Below are 23009 nucleotides of genomic sequence, written 5' to 3'. Positions count from 1 at the left end.
CTAAGTACTCCTCGTATAACCATATGTATATAGGGAGGAGATTTGGGAGTTTTTAGCCCTCGCCGGCAAATTCTGTTTCCAAATTGCATGCAACCCTTATCCGCTAGAAAATGATGAAATACAAGTGAAATATGAAATACAAGCACAACTCCTGCACAAACGACATATGCTGAGATGGCAAAACATCCGCTTCCACAAATAAGTTGCAACTTTCATGAAGTGCCCTTTTCGAAGTACCTTCTTTACAGCAGGGACACCCTAGGGACATAATCCACGTTTCACTGTAGCTAAAGGCGAGTGACGCGTGTTCTGGCAGTTCAGTCAGCCATTTGCAATATTTTATAGAGATAGGGCAAAATAAAGATTTAAGGTTTATTTACAGGACAGTGGGGATAGTGGGGGATAGTGGATAGCGAGGACCAGCGGCCGTCACGAGAACTCTCGCCCTTTGCCGTAGCGCTGCTGGAGCGTCTTGCGGAAGCCGAGGAATATGCGGTAGTTGTGCATCTTTTCCGCGTTGCGGACGCTGTCGTTGGTGGTGGTGTTGCGCATGCCCCGGTGGATGGCGAACGCGTCACTCAGCACCAGGAACCGGAAGCCGGCCAGGTGTGCCTCCAGGGTCTGCGATGGTCAGCGTCGAGCAGAAGAAGCGAACGTCAGTGAGCTACTGCAGCTCCGGCGAGATCAACAAGACCTTTTTCACTCTAGGCTGGTTTCTGGCAGTTCCGCATACAAGATGGGGCCACACGATATACCCCCACCTACCTGGACACGGTCGATGTGCGTGCACGGCGTTTCGAAGTGTTGGGTACAAGCGTCTGTTTTCTGTTAGGCTTGGGCAGCAGGATTCGGGAAGTGGTATACATAGGTCATACGAAAGCATGGTGCAAGAAGCAGGGGGGATAATGGTATAACCATAAAATAACTGTTCTAAGGACAAATGTGTGCAGAGAAATTTTTCGCCTTGTAAACACGATACAATCCGTTCTGTCTCAAAGACAGCAATTTGTGTAGTAAGCCCGATATCTTTTTGTTATATATAAAACCAACCCTGTTGTGCCTACACAAGCATTTGTCACTGTTACATAAATAGAGAAGGAAGGGAAAAGCAAGGAGGTTAAAATTAGGTTAAGATGGAAATGGTTAAAATGGATGACAATTAGGTTAAAATGAAAAATCATTAAAATGAGATAGGGAGAACGAAAGTTCACAATATGTAGGCATAGACACGTGCATGCGTGCGTGCATAATTAAGGCAAAATTTCGTTGTATGTTGGAACCTCCTCTGTTGCCCCTTTCGACTGAGAATTGCAAGATGGCATAATAAATTTGCAGCACTTCTGGCACCATGCACACAACACAAGAAATGCTAACTTCAGAAATAATCGTTTTTTTTTGTTTTGTTTTTATGGTAGGAACTGCCTTGCGTTCACTATAGTATAATCAAGAAGAGTCTCCACACAACCTTAGTGCTAGTCCTTGAAGTACATCAGTAGATGTACCCCCAAACCACCACGCATGCGTAAACTCAACGTATTCACCCCGGCCTTTTGTCCGAACCGAGTCTGAACTTACGAACGCATTTACCTGGAACTGAACTCAAGAAATGTGATCAATCCATGCACCAACCAAAAGCATGTCCGAAAGCTAGGTCCAATATGGAAAGCATACCTATACAAGCTGTCATAAGAGCATTTCCGTTACGACAGACAGTCATTTACGCAACAGTGCCGTGAAATTTGGTTTGTGTGCGTGGTCGTGTGCGTATACATTAGCGGTGAATATTTCAAAGGAAACTCAGGTTCAGTTCAGCAGGTACAGATTGAGTTCTCTTGTGCTCAGCACTAGCTAAATATTCAAGTTACCTCGGACCAAATTATACTTTATAATGGTCTCCAGCGAGACACGTCACCTGCACGAGAAAATTCGTCCGGAACGCGGCGTGCGCAGCTGCCCTGTCCAAAGTTACACTCGCCAGCTAAGACGCGCGGAAATAATGGATACACGTCGGGAGGGCGAAAACGAGTGAACGAGATGTCTCGAAGAATGCATGCATGAAATATACATCCCCGAAAACCGTTGGCCGCAGAGAAACAAAATGAAGCGGACTGCTCTCGACAAGGCGGAGCGCAGAAACGTATGGTGGTCATAAATATTATTGCGCGCTCCTTCTGTCTGCTCACGAACTCACGCGAGAGGGGAGCCGTCAATTAGACTCTCGAAGAGCACCGCAGCAGGCTAAACAAAATAAAGAAACCGCATTTAGTCTATAGTCGAAGTAGCCAGCCTTTACGTCAGTGCTCTTTCTCTTGGTTACGTCGTGGCTCTTGCCTCTGCGCGGACTTTTCTTTCTTTACTTTTTTTTTTGTGGTGTAGAAAGCAAGAAAGATTTTCTTCGAGCATAAGGACAGGTCTTTACCACAGTTGTACAATCATGAAATAGGTTTTTAAAAAAAATACTAAAGAGCCTCTAACTTCAGTGATCCTCGCATTCCTCTTAATAGTTGCAACAGTCGTAAGGGCACCGTGCGACGGCAAAGGATGCATTGGACAACTGTCGCCCTAGTTCCTTTTGACGTTCAGTATAAGTCCTTGCCTTGACGATAAAGCCGTTGGTCATTATTTTTTTTCTCCCCTCCCTTTCTCCCTTTGGCGCACTTCAGATTGTACCGAACTCCATACTGTGTCTAGGAAAGCATAAGTCGCCGCGAAAAAGACAAGCCCACTTGTCGAAACACGTTGGCTCCCTCTTTTACCTTGTTCTCGTTTTGCTTATCGTCAGGCGCACAGCTGCGACGCCTGCACAGTTATATGGCTATCGGAAGGATAAAACCGCAGCAATTCTATACGGTGGTCACCTCAGCCACGGCGTCGGGAGAAGGGAGTGGTGAAAAAAAAGAGAGAGAGAAAGGCAAGAGGCGGCAGTGCGCTGCCACCTCGATGGCGGGGTGAAAGCAAGGATGGGACGAGGAAATGTTCTGCGAGAGAACCGAAACCTGAGCCAGTTGGTGTACACATTCGTATATTCACAACAGCGTAGGGCCGGCCAGTGTTTGCTTTTCTAGGTCCCTTGTCTGTTGGAGCTTTGTTCTGAATATGGAATGTTCGTCTAACTACGCCTTTCTATGTGGATCAGTAACATAAATAAAGAAACGGATCTGGGCACGTCACGTAAAGCGTATAGAACAAATAGCCGGTAGCCCAGAGTAACAACATTGGAACAGCGGGAAGGGAAACGTAGCTGCAAAGGCTTACGCATGGGGAGAAGAAACTATGAAGTACAGAAGTATAAAGTCTGTTCTGTTCATACGCCGGGCTATATCTGGGGTGGGTGGTGAGGTGAGCAGTACAATGGATGACAACGACGACGGTGGTGGTGACGATGATCCTTCCGGTAGTAGAGGTTAATGATGAACAACCCTACAAGGCTAACCTGTCGAGTTTTAATGAATGTAGTAAAACGATAAATTGCTAATTTCTTGCTTCGCAAACTTGTATCAATCGATCAATCCGTTCGCTCACCTGCGTACACGTTCGCTCGAATACGCAGGCTTGTAAGTTCGGCCACCACAGAACGACTTCTCAGACTACACTTCTGCCGATAAAAAGTCACAGGATCGAGGGTAGTCGATTAGACAAGAACCTTTCCTTCACATCGTGCTAAAAAAAAAAAAAAGAAAGTCGGGCTATATTTGAATTTCATTCAGGCGTTTCACGTGTCAAAACCGCGATTTGATTATGAGGCACGCCATAGCGCGCACAAGGGGGGGGGGAGGCGAGGAGTGAGAGAAAGAGAGACTCCGGATTAATTTTGACCACCTGGGGATCTTTACCGGGCCCCCAATGCACGAGACAGGGGCGTTTTTGCATTGCGCCGCCGCGGCTGGTATTCGATCCGCGACCTCGTGCTTAGCAGCGCAGCACCATAGCCGCTTAGCCATCACGGCGGGTAGCCAGGTTATATATATATATATATATATATATATATATATAACATACATGCGTTAGGGCATTAGAGGCGTGGGGCAAACCTGCTCAGTGAATGCTACGCCTGAAGTACCAAGGAAATTACGCGATTTTTCCTCCCCGAGTTGCGCATATGGAATTCCCCGGTTGCCTCTTGGATATTTAAGGCATGAACTCGATGGCCATTTTTTTTCTTTTTTCTTTTTACTTGCAATGATAGTTGTATGGATTATCGCCACGGAAAGTGTTTTGGATGAATAAATTACTAGTTTAACTAAAACAAACGCACTGACCGATATTCGTGCAATTCATTGCAAATACGGACCACCGAAATGATATCCCTTTAATAGAGTGGCTCCCTAAAAAGTAATGGTCAACATTTAATGGTCGTCACTTTCTAATAGAGCGAGCCATTTTCCTGTTTTCTAACGTTCTTTGTGCATACGTCACAGCAGTGCGCATGGCAGTATATAGACTTCCTGTAGGCACCTGTAAACAAGTGAGAGTAGATGTATGTACACAGGAACTGGACGCAGGATATGTAGACGATGCCAGAAGTTGAATTGGCAGTTCTCATAATGGCCACATTATCGCCTCAAGGAGCCATGACATGACATTGCCCAGAATACAAACATTAAGCCTAGTGGCACATTCCACTGGTCTTGTCGAATGTCGATGAAGCTGTATATATATAGACAGACGAATATAGTAGCCGGCTTTGTTAACACTACAGTAGCGTACTTATTGCCACGATAAAGATGACACACTTGGTTGAACGCCTTTTTAAACTTCGCAGGAGCACTCGGAATGGTTATGGTGATGGGCTGCTGAACACGAGGTTGCGGAATCAAATCCCGGCCATGGTGGCCGCATTTCGATAGAAGCGAAATGCGGAAACACCCGTGTACGTAGATTTAGGTGCACGTTAAAGAACCCCATGTGGACGAAATTTCCGGTATCCTCCACTATGGCGTGCCTCATAATCAGAAAGTGGTTTCGGCACGTAAAACCCCATAATTTTAGGAGCCCTCGGAAATGACCACGAGTGGACGACGACAACAACGTCACTGTGCACTGGCTGTAGGTAAACACAATGCGGCACGTTTTTGAGAATAATTTCAGTGTGAACAAGGCTTCACCGTTGTTGGACAGTCATCAGTTTAATATGTAAGGGTCGTGCGCAATGTCCTAATGTCATCGTAAAGCAGTCCAACTTCGGTACTTCTGCATTAAATTTATGAGATTGCTTTCTGGAAAGATAAAATGATGCAGGCTTTCAATTACTTTGCTTATATAGAAAGCAAATGAACCTTTTTAAGAGCAGTTCAGCACATGCGGCATATGTATGTACAGTAAGGTTTCTAAATACTCGACTATCAAATTACGAACACTTCACAACGACTGACAAGTACCTGTACGTTTCTCGTGAATCCATAACCGATGAATATCTCGCGAAACTTGGGTACGTCGTGAGGACCGATGTAGAAGCACTCATAGCCGAATTCGAAGGCTGCTTCGTAAGCTACGAAGAGCTCACTCTTGCTCGGGATTTTCCTCCACTTGTTGAAATTCGTAGCCCGCTGGTTTTTGCTGAACGCCACAGCGTGATATACTCGGAAGTCCTTCCTGTTTCCTGTTCTAGGGTAGGGAGGTGTTGGTTGCGAGAATGGGAGGTTAAAAAGACAAAATCAATCGATAAATCAACATAAATGCAAGGTATCCCCAGATGCGACAAAAATAAGCAATGAAATATCAAGCAATGTTTTAGAATAGAGAAGAGTGGTCGAGTTGCAAAAAAAAAAGGAAACATTAAGAAAAGGCAGCAATAATTGTCACGTGTGGAGCGCCTAAGGAACAACAAGAACAAAAGCATTCTTGGAACACTCGGCTGCGTGAGTCAGTATGGTCCTGACATAGATGAGACTAGAAAACTAACGCCCAACACAGCGCGAACACTCAGTATCTAACTCGATGTCTATCGCACCTTCGTTTTTAAGATGCTTCAAAAGCTTTCAGTTAAAAATCCACTTCGTTGGGGCTGTTTCTTCATTGTGTGCGCAGAGATGTACATAGTTAGGTGCACCGAGGCAGATGTCTTCAGTTTATAACCTGCATATATGATAAATTAACCACTTAATGAACGATATTCTAAAACTAGAGTTTTGATAAATATTTAAAAGTCGAAGCGAGAAAAGCCGGTTTGAAGGTCACACAAACTACCTGAAATTTCTCAGGGCACACGCGGTGAGCTTGGGAAGTTAAACGCCATTGATTCCTCGTTTTTGGCCAGTTTTCATTCGCTAACAGTAAACTCGTATGAGGCATTTCCTTTCGCATATGAACATGCTTAAGCATATGGCGCGTTTTTACAGTCAACAAACCTTTTTCATTTCTCCTAACGTCAACGTTCACTGCTGCCTTGCTTTCGCTTACCTACTGAGCAAAGCGTTCTTGGTCCTCGGATGGGGAACAAACTCGGTGCCTTCGAAAGCAGGCACGACGTAAAGACACTTCGTACAAGGCGGCTGCCGCAGCAGGAACGCGGAGAGCCGCTCATACAGTCCGTACTGCGGCATAACGTCCACGTCCGTCGCATAGAAATACGGGCTGGAAACGCAGCCATCACGCGCAACGTTTCTTAAGTGGTTCTGCGGGAAGAGCAAGCGAGGCCAGCCTCGCGTCCGCTGGATAGACAGAAGGGCACGCAACAGAGCGCGGTGGTTGTCACAGAACAGCGGTTTGTCTACGTCTTCCCACGCGAACGTGTCTTTCGCACCACTGTCGTTCCTCTCTGCAGGCGACACAAAGTGAAAACTGAAGTTCTCCCTGATTGCCGGGAAGCACACCCTAAGCACGTGCAGGTACGTCACCATGAGCTGCAGGTCGAAGTTCTCCCTGAAGAACACAGCCACCGACACCGGGCCGGCCCAGTGCTCAGAGAGCTCGCGTAGCCAGTGCAGATGGTCCAGCGAAGCGATGGTGGACAAACACACGAGCGCTCTGTCGGGCGCTCGCTTTTCGCCCTCGATAGCCTTCTCGTGGACTCGGTACAGAGACTGCGAGTCCAGCCTGAACGGCGGTAGCGTGAAGACGTCGGTGTAAGTGGACAGGATGCTCCGGAGGTCGGGAACCTCGAGAGGGCTCTTCTGACGCGCTCCATAGCGCCGGATGCAGGTCTTGAAGGTGGTGCAGGTGAACAGTAGCGTGACTGCGCTCGCGCCGAGAGCCGTCCAGATGAGGCTCTTGCGCAGCTTCCGGTGCATCCCGTCAGGAGTACGTGGCTCAGGGCAGACGCCGCTCGAAGTCGCTCGCCGTAGCTCGCGAAGATGCCATGTGATGCAGTGTCCCTATTTTGTTACAGTATAACAAGGCAAAGAGGAGGAACACGTGGTTAAGAGTATAGTCTTCAATTTACAGAGTAATATACACGGTAACTGCCATTCACACGAAAGCAAAAGATAGCATTATGACATTCTGAACGGGTCGCTCTGAACACGTAATCTTAAAGGGGCCCTGAAACGATTTTGACGATTTTCTACAAACGTACTGAGTCGTTAGAGCAGGTCCTTCTGATAATTAATTGACACATCTAAGTGACCTGCGTAAAGCGTGTAATTTATTATAAGGTTTTAAGAAGGCACATCGCTGTCGATCGCAGCACACTGCGCGGCGGAATTTTAAACCGCCCCTACCCATATGACGGAAATCCCCCATATGATGTCAGTGGGGCGAGCTATCCGATTGGCTGACCAGGGCGCGTGATCAATAATTTTTCCAACTTTATGGTAAACAAATGATGTTCGTAATAGTTGAAATGTTAGTTAATTTGATTTATAAAAAAGAAAGTAACAGAAAGGGAATGCACAAGAACAATTTTTCAGTGCACTTAAGCACTTCTGGCACACAGCAAGTGTCGTCTGCTTGTGTTACAACGTGCTCCGTCTTTGACGAGAACTCCGCCGTCAGTGTCGGTCCGTCTTTTCGCGAGCGCTATGATTCGACTTTGTTGCGTTGTGGACTGCAAACGTAGCGAATGGCAATATGTCAAGCTGCGGCATCGTGTCCCTCTGCAAGCCAGTAGACGAGCGGACTGGCTGCAGCGCATCGGACTGCCGCTATCCGATCGGCGCCAGGATTTGCGCGATTGCGGCCGTCAATTTACACCGGAAGATTGCTAACGCAATAGCGTTTCGCGAGTCCGGTATTAGGGTAAACGCAAGCGCAAAGGGGACAGGGCGTGGCCCTGTCCCCTTGCGTGTCGTTTCATGGGATGAACAGAAGCGCCAATGTGAATGGTCTGCACGGTGCAGCCACCTGATGGCATAGCGCTCAACCAGACACAGTAGCAGTAACAAAATGTATTCTTTGTTGCTGGTGTAAATTTTTCGCAGGAGTGTAATCGTTAACACGTTGTTTATGTAAATGTTTAAAATGTTTTACACTTGGTTAGAGCAATATTAGTTCTTTCTTTGGCTGGTTAAGCGTAGAGACCACTCAGGCAGCTCATGTACGTCTACGGTAACGTTCCTTCATCAGCTTGAGTTTATGCTTCCACCGTTCAGTTGAAACGTTCCGCTAGTGTGTGGTTAACGGAATATCAGACACGTTCGGCGCTGCGACAGAATGCTCGCAACGCACGCTGCTTCGATAGCTCTCGATTGCGGTCGACGGTCAAGCGGCTAGCGGAGAGGCTTCGCGTGGGCAGGGGCGGGCTCCAAAACAACCGGAAGTGGACAATGTGACGTCGCATCGTGACGCAAACCAGTGAAGGCGGAGCTAGCCCCGGAGGCTCGGTGAACGAGTTGAGGAGGAAAAGCATGGCTAGGAAGGAGGGTAACTTTAATCGCTTGTAGCTCCATTAATACATAGCGCTTCACTTAAATTGTGGTGCGGATGTTCTACTTAAGCTGTACCCTACGCATCTACAAAATTTGTCCGAAGCGTTTCAGGGGCCCTTTAAGAGAGAGGGAAGGAAAGGCATGGATATTAAGCATTTATTATCATCATTGATATTATGAATCATATAAACACATATAAACAGACACACTGTGAAAGGATCAAGCTAGCAGTTGCCTCCTGAAAAGGACACCGGACTCGCCAAATTGAAAAGGATATAAAAGAGGATCAGAAATTAAGAGAAACAATAGAAGACACTAAAATAACTAATGTAGCACGTAGTGTGCTAGAAGTGACCGTGCACAGTGTGAATCATGTGGTGCGAGGCATAACGCATGAACATAAATTGTAATCTGCGAAAAGTAACCTACTGTAGACAATAGTCATTGAAGTCGAAACTGCATCGCCTTACAACCGTCAGGTCGTGACTCCATCGGTCGAGACAGGCAGTTTTCGTTTCCTACATATAAAAAGATACTATCGCATACAACTGTTAAGCATCTGGACTGGTATCATTAATGACTATCGTTCAAAGTGGGCTTCCTTCTTAGTGCCCAACACATAACATCGACGCCGATAGGTGGGGACGACCAACACCGCACTAATTAACCAACGTGCGCTGCCGGCGGCTTCGCCTGCTTCCGCGAAACGATGATTGCAGCAGACGTGGAAACTCTCGTCGCAAGATCTGTTCTGGAGTGGAAACAATGGCTAGTGCTAGATATCGCATGCATAAATGGAGCAAAAAGAAAGAGTAACACCGACCGGACATTTCACTCTTCCGAAACAGGTGTTGCGGGCGCGCATGAGCAATGAACAAATGCGCCGGCCGTCAACCGTGAAGAGCTCGACGGGCACAACAGCAAGAGTACGGAATTATGAGACCAGGTACCCGCGGCTGAACGACTGTTTTTCTCATACGGGCATGGTTTGCGGAACTTGATTTACTCAGCGAGTACCCTGTATACGCGCGTGAGTGGGATGTCTGTTGTATACGGGCGATGTAAGGATAACCGACCTCACATTCATCCACTGGCAGCTGCAGACCTACGCCGAAGAAAAGCTCTTGCTGCGTGAACGGCGGTGCATTGCCATTGGTGAACGTACCGTATACTTTAATTAAATATACATGAAATTCGTGTGGCAACTACATCTTTACAACTGTAACGTAACTGACATCACATGAATAGGAAACAAAATGAGCACAATGCAAAGATGAGGAAGACAGCAAGACGACTTGTCCGTGTACTCATACTTCTTTTTTTTTTCGAGCTCATCTTTCTTATTTAATTATTATTCATGGGCATGTACCAACTCGCACAATTTAATTTGCCAACTGACGTTCCCTTCGCGGCGTGCCCACTTCAGCCTTCTCTCAGGTGCACTATTTTTTTGAAATCACAACGCATCGCTTTACTTATCCGACAAACTGCTGAGATGCAGGAAGCACCTTTCTCATTGTTTCCCGACACCCTACAACTGACAGCTGTGCTGATGCTTGTACCCTCAAGCTTTTGCCCCTTTGGCTGAATAACAACATTCGCAGAATAGACTTTGTTGCATACACTCTTGTTGAAGCGGATACGCGCTTTTCACAAAAGGGAAACAGTGACAGACGATGATGGCATCGCTTCCAATTATAAACGACTAGGTGCGGGGGTATGCATCGTGACACATATGCCGTTCTCGATATTTTTGAAGTTGAAAGCGTGCATCTCACTGGGTGCTCCCGTTTTTCTTATCTTCACGCAAGCATGTCCACATGCCTAGCTATTGCAAGATAGCTCATTTAGCTACTTAATTACAGTGGTGTATGGTTCGGTAGGTAAAAGTTTGTAAATCGTCGCCACATCGGGAATGCTCACATTCCAGACAACTTCGATGCACAAGAGCGCTATATGTAGACATGTGGTTATTCTCATATTAAGCATATTTAAGGCTACAGATGCAAATCAGCTTCCATAAGATGAGAGAACATTACGTATGTAAAAGCATAAGGACGAAATACGAAAATTAGTAAACCACACTGCAATAGGAAAAAGACGCACATGAAAGGTATAGAGAGACATTCTGGAACAACAAGGAAATACTAGTGGGAACCTCAACAGTGCTAAAAATACGAGGATAGACATAGAAATGACAACACGTGGCACCATGTGTTGTTGTTCCCAAGTCTGTGCCTGTCCTTTTAGCGCTATTGATAATCCCAGTATGACAGAGGAACTAGCCCGAATCAATGCCTCCGAAAAAAAGAAAAGAGCTAGTGCTTTATTGCTTTTTTTTTGTTATCGGAACATAAAATTTACCAGACGGATCTAACAGCTGGCGGATTTATCCACATCTACGACAGATGCTACGCGTGCAGACCACACATTTACGTCAAATGAAGAGTGCGTAACCCCGACAAATTTTGCAGTCTCCAGCGTTCACGATTTTAGCGCACGCACTTTACACTACATGTATTCTAGTTCGAACTTGATTGACCTGTTTACGTGAAAGAGCAGGCTTTTCAAGCATACTAAGGCAGGTAAGAAAACTGCAACGGAAATTTTCAAGAGGTATACTTACGTCGATGTGAGGATTCTGCTTGAGGTATCAGTGGGAGAAGACAAGCCGGAACGGCACATCTGGTGGATGTGGGAAGCGAAAGTAAGAAGATAAATTCGAAACCAGAAATGTAATTTCACTTGTAGTAATACTGCACCCTGTCGTACTGTGAAATGGGTTGGATTAAATGAGTTAATGCGAGTCGCTCGCGGCACGTTTAAACGGTGAAGGAATCCATTTATACAGTACGCTCCTGTTGTATAATTGCATAAGTGCGAACGATTGTAACATTGTGCATTAATTATTAAAGTTTAAGCGCTGATACTTAATGAACCGACTTTCGCAATTCACAATTTTATAACATTGTAAACTTACTTGGCAAACTCGGTACTATTTGCTGCGGCGACAATTCGAACGTTAAATGGCCGTAAAAACTTCGTCGTTCTGCTTTTTGTTTTTAAGAAGTCGCGGTCACTGGCCAAGCCAAAGTGAAAAGCCACTAACGTAGAACCCGTACGGGTTTCTTGGTCACACGAAACCAGACAAGAGCCGTATTTTTTTTATGCCAACATATGACGTAGTACGCGGTGGCAGACAGCAGATAGGTTTCCATCTGCCCTGTTGATGGTGTTAACTAGCCGTCGTTAGGATCAATAAAGATCCCATCATGAGAAGCAGAGTCTTCCTATCTTTTTTCTTACCTTTCGTTTTCTTGCTTGCTTACATGCCAGTCGTGAATACTAATACTTGTTCGTCTGCAGCTGCTTGGAATAAAATCGCCTTTAAAACAGTGCATCAATTTTCATGGGAGCTGTTGATGCTAGTAATTTACTCAGTGCTTTGTAATATCGTAATATTAAAGAAAACGAGATGGCTATCACGTCGGCAAAATCAGCCGATGACCAAACATTTTATTCGCCACTTTGAAACCAGAACAATGTTTAATGCGTTCTGCAAGGTGACTGCTAGGAATTTCCCTATAATACACCTATTTGCGCGTAATGCAAAAGTAACTACAGGTCCAATAAATCTGACTATACAAGGAAGTACAGACACCGCACCGTTCCTGGGCGAGCACAGATGACACGGGAGACTTTTCGCATCGCGTATATATAGTTCATGTGCTATACAAAAAGCACTTCCTCGGCTATAAAGACGGGCACAAACGTCGACAGAAATATATATCTAATGTTCTCTATATTTCTCTTTCAACGGGCCTGTATTACACAACAACGATCCTTGAATCGTTTGCGATTAGCCACGGAATGACGGCCGCAGACGAAGAGCCTTGCAACGACAAGCTTGACACCGCCAGGTCATTAAAAGTAAGCAAAGATTGAAGCTTAGAGTACCCGAATTTGCTGGAGCCGTCAGAAACCACAAGAAAGCAATGTAAAAAAGAACTACGTTTCTAAAACAGTATAGGGGTTGAAATATGTTCTTAATTATACCAGTGTATATATTGGGAGGGCTTGCTTACACGACTGCTTTATAAGCTAAGGATCCATAGGCCGTTCGGCGCGCATCTTTGAGCCTAGCATTACAACCCCGAGACTCGCACAGACTGTAGAATATCGCTCTCTATTTTGGCACCGGAAGCATGCTTCCGCCTTAATGGGAGCAACCCATATATAGCCGGAATTTCTTTGCACGCGTTCTTCCATCAACTGCCGGAAGTGGCCAACGGCATTGAGGTCGGAGCTCGTATAGGACCGAATATAATTATCGCTATCGTAGGCTTGCGTCAAGAGCCTCGATTTTTGTATATTGAAACTCAAAAAGCAAAATGTGAGATTGCATGCAGTCCATAAATATCCAACGTTCCTCGGGTGCTTCGCCCACCTTCCAGATAACACAGAGGCTGTTTTCTCCCCTATAACTACTGCCATTTACTCCCATAAAATCACGCGTAACTACCGGCGGTGCAGTCATTTCACTGTGAATTTGTGCCAGCAAGAGGAAGGTGTGCGACAACTCCATGCAGCGTTTACCGTGTGCCGTTTCTAGAACTGCTGTCAAATATTTCTTTTATCCGAAAGGCTGTGCTTCAAGTCAATGCGAGGTTCACAACAACTGGACTCCGCGTGTGATGTGTTGTCTTTTCTTCCCTTTCCTTTTTTTTCTTTCTCCTCTTAAGGCATGTGGGCATAGCATCTCTTTCAGGAGACAATTGCTAGCCAGCTTTTCTGTCTTTCTGCTATGTGTACTAATGCTGCCTTTAATGAAACTTTCATTCCGTCCTTTCCCTAGCCCAGATATTCCTCTGCAGATACCCCTTCATATACTCATGCCACCTTTGATGTGTTCCCGTGACCATACTATCGAAGCGGAATTGATGCAAAAAAAAAAGGAAATTTTTTTTTTTTTGTCTGTGTGCGTACTGTAAGTTAAACGGAACGTTACGATAAAAAAAAATTCACTCCGAAACGAAGTCAAAAAAAAAAAGAAAACCTGTTTTCGGTTTAGCTTGCATACTTTCTCAGGAGTTCATCATCCACGCATTGTCTGCACTAGTGGCTCAGCCATGCTGCCTGACTTGTAAATTAAAAAAAAAAAAACGAGAAGGAAAAGCAAGGAAAATTAAACAAATGGACTTTATGTGCCGAACCCAGATCTGATTATGAGGCACGCCGTATAGTGGGGGACTCCGCAAATTCGGACAATCTGGACCACCTGGGTTTCTTTAACGTGCACCTAAATCTAAGCACAACGGTGTTTTCGCATTGCGCTCCCATCGAGATGCGGCCGCCATGGCCGGTATTCGATCCCCCGAACTCGTGCTGAGCAGCCCAAGACTGCCTTATTTGTGAAATGCACACGATCTTTGCTATATGTGGCCGAATATTTTGCGGCTTTCATCAAGGCGCGTCGGGAGGCAGGCGCGTTAGTAATTCATGGTAATACAGCCTGGACCCATCACTGAAACTTAAAATTACTAGCGAACCTTTCACGACGTGACGCAACACTGCTTTGTCGGCTGTGGGTAGGAGTAGCACTCACCAACTCCTACAGCTATCGTATTGGAATGGCGGACTCACCAATGTGCCCTAAGTGCAAGTGTGAAAAGACCATCAGTCATCTTCTGTGCCACTGTTCTCGCTTCGATAATCAACGTCAGACTCTCCAGCGTGCCTTGAATAGACTGGATAACAGGCCATTTACGGAAGCGAAGATCTTCGGAGCCTGGCCTCACAGTTCATTAGCCCAGAATGCAGTTCGAGCGCTTTTTCACTACCTGAAGGAAACAGACTTGAGTGCCCGACTATAGACATCCTACACCTAAGTTTTCTCTCACTTTCACTCCCCATTCCCCTTCCCACGTGTAGAATAGCCAACTGGACTGAGTCTGGTTAACCTCCCTGCCTTTCCTTCTCCCCTTCTCTCTCATGTTAATACACTCGTGAGCGTTTTAAATTGCTGCCTCTACCGGAATTGGCTGGGGCCGTCAGAAAGACCAAGAAAGCAATGTGCGCGTGTATATATATATATATATATATATATATATATATATATATATATATATATATATATATATATATATATACACACACACACACACACACACACACACACACACACACACACACACACACACACACACACACACACACACACACACACACACACACACACACACACACACACACACACACACACACACACACACAATCGCTGAAATGAAGCGCTTATATACTTAAGCGGTCGATTATGATCCCACTGGTATGTCAACTGCAGTAGGGGCGGTTGAAATGATGCACTGTTTCCACAATGTCGTAGTTTCTTTTTGCGGCATGCATGAAGAAAAGCCGGCGTACATTTTTATTTGTCTTCCTTTTTTCAATCTTCCGCGCCGCTCAGGAGCATAGTTGAGGTCTTGTACAATATATTTGTAATGTTGCTATGAAATTGCCCTTAGGTTCTGCATACAAACGCGCATAAAACGGTTCAAGCCGGTTTGAACCGTTTTTTTCTCGTCCCGGAGTTCAACTGGGAATGAACTGTTTTCGCTGAACTGGAACGACAAAAAATTGCGGTTCTAAACTCTGCTTGGCATCACAGTCAATCACCGTCACCTTTTTTATTTTAACGATATAGCTCTTTCGAGCCTTCATTCGTGGCCAAGCCACCGCATCTCTTAATGAGCACGTGCTGCACATTCTTTCGTTTTTCGTTATATTATAATTCGAAGGATTCCCTCGTTGATACGCATTTCACCCGCTTAGATTGAATGTCGGATTTGGTCAGAATCACACCACCTGCGCACACCAACAAAGCTGTTAGCTTAAAAAGGCGCGGTTTTTGTTACGGTCTCTTTTTTTTTCACCGATAGTGTCCACAGTTAAGAATATGCAGATCCCACGCACTGTGGCAATCGATCTAAGCGAAGCTTTGTGTGGTGGTTCCTTTTATTAGCGATAATTAGCGGTGATGATTAACGGCGTTTAGTCTAACAGGAGAGTGCTGGGTAGATGCTAAACGCTACCTTGCGTGCACCACTGCTGTTTGCCTGCGTAGTACACAGAACACAAACGGAGAGGTGTTTGCTTGCGGCGTTGTTGTGCGCCATATTTCATAACCTCCGAGAGGGTTGAGCATTGTCATTGCCTCGCATCGCACATTGCATCGTGGCAGAAGTGTTGAACCTGAATTGGATTACGGGGCTGTACGTGCCAAAACCACAATCGGATTATGAGGCAGGCCGTAGTGGCGCACTCAGGAATAATTTTTGCACCACGGTGTTCTTTAATGTGCCCCCAAATCAAAGTGCGCGAGCGTTTTTTTATTTTGCCCCCGTCGATATGCGACTGGCTCGGAAAAATCCGCGACCTCGAGCAATACCATAGAAGGAAAGATATCGCGGCGGGCACGGCGTGTTGATTTGACGTGCGGCTGCTTCCGTTGTGTCGCCTAGACCCTGCCGTGCGCTTTAATTAATGCGGCTCTGCCTCTGCACGCCCTTCGTAAGTTGTCCGCTAGACATATTTGCATGGTTTTATTTTTCAGAAATTGCAGAAACGCACCGCACCATACCTTGAACTTAAAGGGCCCCTTACCAGGTCTGGCCATTTTGAGCTGACTAGGGCAGAGCTTACAATGCGTGCTAATGAACGTATTTGCAAAGAATTACATTGCTACGTGCCGCGGAAAAGTCTGAAATTTCAATCCGAACGCCGTTTTCCCTTTCCCTCGCGGCGACCGCGCTCCAAGCCGGACGGTGACGTACGCGTGTCCCTGCGCCTACGTACTCGCGTCCGCTGTGTGACGTTGCTCGTGGTGGAGCGTGTCCTCGAGAATTATTCAAGGCAACGTCCGTTATTTGTGCGACCTGTAGCTTGAATTGACGAATTGAAGTTTAGAAAAATAAAAATTCAAACAGAATGTCTGTGCGTTTTTTGTTTTACTTCGCACCGAAGTAATAGTGATGTACTTCCTCTTCGTCTACTTGTTCCCACGGTCGTGCAGTCACGTGCGCAGGTAGCCATTTTCTACCGTGCTCCAGCGCGTCATCATGCTCTGCGATCCGCTTTTTCTGCCTGAGTATTCGAGTAGCACTGAATTATACTGCTAGTCATGTGTCCTTGTGCACAGCGCGCAAAATCGTGCGCTGCGCGAAACCAGACAATCAGAACAGCTAGCGCGCAACGCCGTCAGCGGAAGTGCGCCGCACGAAAAAAGAAAAGAAAAAGCGAGGAGGAATGAACGTTTATTGTAAGAAACAGCGAGAAAGTGTCCTTTCTTCGCCCTAGGTGGGCGGCTCTCTTAGTCCAGAAAGCCGTTGGCTAATGCTGCAGCCCGGGCCCGGTCCACCAGACTTCGCTGATCTTCCAGGCTCTGTGCCTTTAACATTGCCTCCCACGTTTCTTCGATCGCTTGTAGCGGTTCTGAGGCATCATCTTCACTGTTTTTCTCAAGCGAGGATAAAAAAAAAAACTGAAGGCGGTGCCCGTGACGTATGCGTCACGCGATCCTCGAGGCCCGCTATAGGAGAACGCAGGGAAGGAATTTCGCTTGAGGAGGCTATACGGGACGAGTGGAGAGTGTCTTGCCTGGCAGTCGAGGTCGCCTCCTGAAATCATGGGTTCGCGGCACTGAATATTTCTAGCTAGATTATTAATGAGCCGATTTGAAAAATGTTTGCGATAGAACCCTCCCTAGAGCACGCGTAACAACCTTTAGCGTATAACCAAAATTTTATATGGGGCCTGGTGAGAGGCCCCCTATAAGCTTATCCAGCGTTTTCTTCCCTTCTCACGTCAAGATTTCCCTATCTACCCCCTCCCCCTTTGTATGGGAACTGCGAGCGAAGAGTGAGTGGCAAGGCTGTTATTCACTCGTTTCGCGACTGCGTGAGTTCTACTCATTCTATGCCTCTTCTCCCCCTCCTCTCGTCCATTCTATCTAGCACCCTTCTCGACTTGCACGTTGGTAGGAAGGTAAGCGCTTGCGGGTGGTCGCGGATGGTTACAGCTGTCAAGAGGCTAAGGTGGCGACAACCCAGGAGCTCCAGATGGCATGTGTACATTCGAGGCGGCGCGGTTCAAGGAGTTCCTCGCGTCTTTGCCACGCTCCTTCAATGTATGTACACATTCTAACCCCCCCCCCCCCCCCACGCCGTGTGCCAGATAACAGCAGCAGCATTGTGAAAGTCAAAGGAAACGGCAAAGAAAGCTTCGCCTTAAAACCGTGTAGCTGTATACCAGTTGCTAGCTCTTGGGCTCTAGATAATGACAAATATTAATGTTCGCGGCCAAGAAATGTTAGTAACATCGTGTTGGAGGGATACGGCATACCGGACTGCAGAAAGGCGAGAGCGTTCGCCACGCGGCTGAATTGCAGCCTCGACGGCAGCAGAACCGCATAACTAGAGCTCGTGCGCGATCTCGAAGTCGTTCTTCTGATCATCTCGTGCACATCAGGAGCAGGACGGTTTTACCGCCGAGCCATCGTCGGTGATACGGACTTCTTAATAATCTTACCGACTGCCAAATGCTTGCTTAACAATAAGCGTTAGAACACGTTTGTATCTGTAGGCCGTAAGAAGGGCAAACCTCAGTTGTACATTTCCGGCAGGCCATGTTCGAAACGTTTCCACTTAATGGATGGAGAGATAACGTGAATTTCCTATTTTCACTTGGTAATGACCGTGCGTGCTGTGGCGTGCGCTAAAACGAGACCTTAGTTCGCAGCTGTGCTGGCCCTCACGTTGTTGGGTAGCAGGCGCCACAGCTGTAAACAAGAGGCAACCGTCTAGTAGCATTGCGCTCGACGTGACCTTATAGATCAGCTCAGCTGACGTAACTGCACACGTATTCGTAAATGCTCTTATGCCGACGACCTCACCTGGCGACTGCGCACCGAGAAAAAGAAGGGCTCCCTCACGCGCTGGCGCTTTTGTCCGCAGAATTTACGAGCTATATTCCCGCTAGTGTCCTCAGCACGACTTTCTTTGTTCCGTTGGCTCGTTTTCGACTGCGAGCAATTCGCTCCCGACAGAACAAGATAATCGTTGGCACCGCATTGCCCCTGTTCATTCACACGGCATCCGTCGCATCACGCGTGCAAGGGCGCAGCTGCTTCGCTGTGATGGCGACCTTTGTTCGAGCCTTGAAGCAAACCTTTGTCTTTGACGCGTCAACATTCGCCAAGGGCAAAAGTTTTCGAGCCACCCACCTGTGCCCAATAAAACACTGGGCAAAGAAGAGCACGGCCTATATTGGACTGTGGCGAGCTCCGTTGCGTTTCTTCACAGCGCATACTCTCGCCTCTCGACCGAATGCAACCTGTCCAGCGAATCAAAAATGGAAATGAGGCGCTTGCCAGTGTGATAGGGAAAATATAAATATACACTCGAAGCGACAACTGCGCTAACAAGCCTGATTTATGCAACTTATACAGAAAACCAATGTCCGATCGGATGCTGGCCTTTCTCCGTGATAACTGTTCTGTATATACGGGAGAATATTCAGGTGGCCTATAGTGAATGTCGGCCGGCCGTGCGCCGGCCGTGACGTTTGGATGAAAACAGCGCGCGAGGGGAGGGCGTTAAAGAAGCCGACAAAAGCCTCGTCGACTAGTGAGTGCTGCATTATGTGGCGCATACTACGGGCAAGAAATATGTTGGGAGAGAGCTAGAGAACGACAACGTAATTTCGCCAGAGGCACGAAAGGATAACTTGCCCCATAAGTTAAAATATATATATATATATATATATAAACACGCAGTAAGGGAAATACGTTAGGCTATATACCGATGTAATTATTTAACCGCAAGAAGTGCAAGAGGCCCGCTAACACGGGTTTCCCTCACCTGCTACGGCTACGTTCTATACGTTCACGCGCATCGCATGAACGCAAGCAAGGAAAACAGCGTTTGACGATTAGGCCTGGCTCTTACATAATAACGCGGTATTCCGACAGCTTTCTGAATTTCATGACGTTCATACCCGCCCGCCAATCTTTTTTTTTTATTTATGTTTGCATACGATACTTATATGTAGCACGGCTCGCGTGCAGAACTTTTGAATGGGAATATTTCTTGGGTAAATGAACCTTTCGAAATTGCTGGGCTGGTATTAGCATTCTGTAGAACAGGCCTCTTGAACGAATCGTATCTTAGAAGCGAAGCACGTTTTACAGCGCAATAACCATCCACACGACGCGCGATGGGCTAATCTGTATATGGTTGACGTTGTCAAGAATTGTGTAGGCGTGATGCGATAGCGAATCTTACTGAGTTTGCAAACGCTCTTAGCTCGACACAATCGCAGCTGTTACTTCGTCGCACAGTGTCGAAAGCCGTACGCACATGTTCCCTGACTATTTCAAGCACTCAGAGTTAGAATTCTCAGGCAAGTTTATAAGACAAGGTCGCGTAAACGTTTTAGGTGGGTAGAAAGCTGCAGGTGGGGGGCTTCTAAATCAAGCCTAGCGTTTCAAAGCTTTTCTAAACACATAAATGCCTTCATGATAGCTCATCATCCCTTCTATACCTCTTACATTTCTTAGTCTTGTTGTTACGTACCAATATTTACTTGATAGTTTAATTTCTTTCTTCACGTTAATTCTTTACTTCCTCGTAAAACTTCACTTTTCTTTCATACACGCTTCTTGTATTCAAAAGACTTAATTAAGCGTACAACGGCGGAGTTCACCGATACGGTCTTTTGAAGCAAGGAATTACGCGTGCCCATACATCTTTTCTGAGCCCTCCAACTATCTTTCTTTTTTCCACCTATCACGCCTGTCCGCACAACATTTCTCTCTTTCAATCACCCTTTTCGTTCCGGTCGCCTTTCTGTTGTGTCTATTTTTGTTATCTTTTATTTTTACAGCAGCGGTTCCATCCCTCATACGACACCGTCTTGGTGGCGTCAACGGAAGAGTGGTCTTACAACAGACCGCTCTTCCATTACATTATCGTTCCTTTCACATCATGTCAGATGTAAATAAACCACAGGAACGAACGTAATTATCAGATATACCACGCCGCAACATTAACACTGCGCTGCTATGACAAGATTTACCTAATGCCCATGTTCGATCATTATCCCGAAACATTCCTGACAATTTTTTTAATGGTGAGCTCTTACATTTAAAAATACATTTGGGTCACCCGACCCATCAACATCTTATTTTTATCGGTTTCAGGCCTGCGATACCTCGGTGGTGCGGTTCGAGGTATCCCCCCCCCCTTTTTTTTTTTCTACACGACGGTCTCCAATACTACCGTGCAGTGAAAGTCTCCGGATTCATTCTGACCACCTAAGTCGGTTTCCTTAACCTGCGTAATGAGCGTTTTCGCATTTCGACACCCATCCAAATGCAGCAGACGCAGCAGGGAACCGAACCCGCCACCTTGTGCTCAGCATCAGAGCGTCCCATAGCCACGAAACACCGCATTTCGGGCGGAAGTGTTTCGAACTTCGCATAGCATACGTATAGTGAAGCTTGGGGTGCATAGCGCGAATCACTCGATGGCCCACGAGTATACTTTACTGGCCTGTCATCAGATGGGCATGGAAGTATAACAGACCATTCTAAATTGATCGATTACCTCGTGTTCTTTTTTTTTAACCATTGACTGTGTACGGACTGGCCCAAATAAAAAGAAAGTTTCAGCTAAGAACAAAAATTAACGAATAAGTAGGGGTTCTTCGTCTTGCAAATTTTCTGGAATGATGAAAATGCTGCCTATAACGTGTCGTTGACTCAGGTTAAAATTTATTGAACAAACGAGACGTTGCAGCAGCACGGGGATCCCAGATACCCGTGCGATCAAATGAAGGCCCTTTCTGACTGCCAGGAAGTGCAGGTACGCGCCTATTTATTTAAGTGCTAATATAACAATGTTAAGGGAATGTAACGAGAAAAAAAAAAGAATAGGCAGCACCATATATGAGAGTCACTGTCTATAATGCAGTCGAAAAGCTACGACATGGTAATCGTTCCTTCAATACTGCTCTGAAACAGAAGTGATACCGACGGTACTGCGTGATTTGCGATGCCACATGGGTCTTTTTTTCCCACCTCTAACGCCTGTCCGCACAAGAATGCAAACTAAACTATCCCCATTTTTGGTGCCGCTGAAAGACAATGCAGCGAAATCTCAATGCAAAGGTTAAATGTGTGCAAAAAGGCAGACAGCACGGATACACACTTGTGTTTTAGACGTATGTCTTCCAGTCACGTAAGATAAGCATAGCGGTTTGGGTGGGCTGGTAACGAATGATTTGGCGTAGGTATAGGGCGGAGAACCACAGCACAAAGGGAGATACACGCACACCAACAGCGCTGTGTGCTACATGTGACCGCGCCTCTTCGATTGTGTTTATTTTCCTGTGCGCTACCCACACAATCACATTTTGCAGCCAGCAGCAACAAGTGCTATAAAGCACCATGCGACGTTGTCTGCTATTCCTATGCGTGTTATAAGTTATGCAGGGACCTTAATTAGGAAATATTTTTGGGTTCAGAAAGCCACTTTCCCTATCGTGTGCAGCAGTGTTCTTTTTTGCAAGCAAAATACTCAATAAAATGAAAACTTGTCATGAGCGAATAATAACAATAGATAACGCAAGGCTTAAAAAGTCCCATCGTTATTATTCAGCGGTACGTTTTCATTATTTTATACCTGCACGCGAACGGAAAGGGGTTGACTCACCTTAAGACAAAAACGATGCTTTTCGTAGAAAGCGAACAGCCCAGTGCGATGAAGGTTTCTCGGAGAAGTTGGCCATGACGGACGTGACAGTGATGGCCGTCCAACGACGCTCCAATGTCGTCCCGTATCGGCGGGCGTCTTCGGCAAAGTTTTGCCGGAGCTCGCTCGGTGCTGCCCGTTCTAGTGCCCGCACTGCGGAGCTCGGCGCGCATGTCACGCGTCCGGACGGCGTGTGCGAGTCGAGAGCGTCAAGAACCCCGAGCTGCGCCGTTGGTTGACTCCCTCCGCTGCTCGGACCCACGTCCGGGAGAGGGCAGAGCACACAAGCGACGCAATCACCGACGCGCAAGAGAAACGGAAGCGGCAATGAGGACGTCAGGAGGGGGAAGGGCGCCGCTGAACGCGAGGACGGCTCCGCAAGCTCCAGTTATACCGAACG

General features: G+C 46.5%; 1 protein-coding gene across 4 annotated transcripts; it reads right to left on the bottom strand.

Moving 5' to 3' along the window:
- Positions 1-358: 358 nt before the first annotated feature.
- On the bottom strand, positions 359-23009 carry LOC142578843 (beta-1,4-glucuronyltransferase 1-like). 4 transcript variants are annotated; one of them, XM_075688474.1, is made up of 6 exons: positions 22571-23007; positions 12111-12170; positions 11431-11489; positions 6400-7313; positions 5379-5604; positions 359-621 (listed from the first exon to the last, which is right to left on the bottom strand). In XM_075688474.1, exons 4-6 carry the CDS (start codon positions 7227-7229, stop codon positions 430-432), a joined length of 1248 nt encoding a protein of 415 aa, XP_075544589.1. In that variant the 5' UTR covers positions 7230-7313; positions 11431-11489; positions 12111-12170; positions 22571-23007; the 3' UTR covers positions 359-429. The 4 variants fall into 4 exon arrangements, with proteins under 4 accessions (XP_075544589.1, XP_075544588.1, XP_075544590.1 ...); XM_075688473.1 differs by lacking the exon at positions 12111-12170; XM_075688476.1 differs by lacking the exons at positions 359-621; positions 12111-12170 and adding an exon at positions 4014-5216 and having other exon boundaries at positions 22571-23009.

Source organism: Dermacentor variabilis, chromosome 4, assembly GCF_050947875.1.
Source record: "Dermacentor variabilis isolate Ectoservices chromosome 4, ASM5094787v1, whole genome shotgun sequence".
NCBI classification, from domain to species: Eukaryota; Metazoa; Arthropoda; class Arachnida; order Ixodida; family Ixodidae; genus Dermacentor; species Dermacentor variabilis.
Note: the sequence above shows the minus strand (reverse complement) of the source record. Positions and strands in the feature narration are given on the sequence as shown.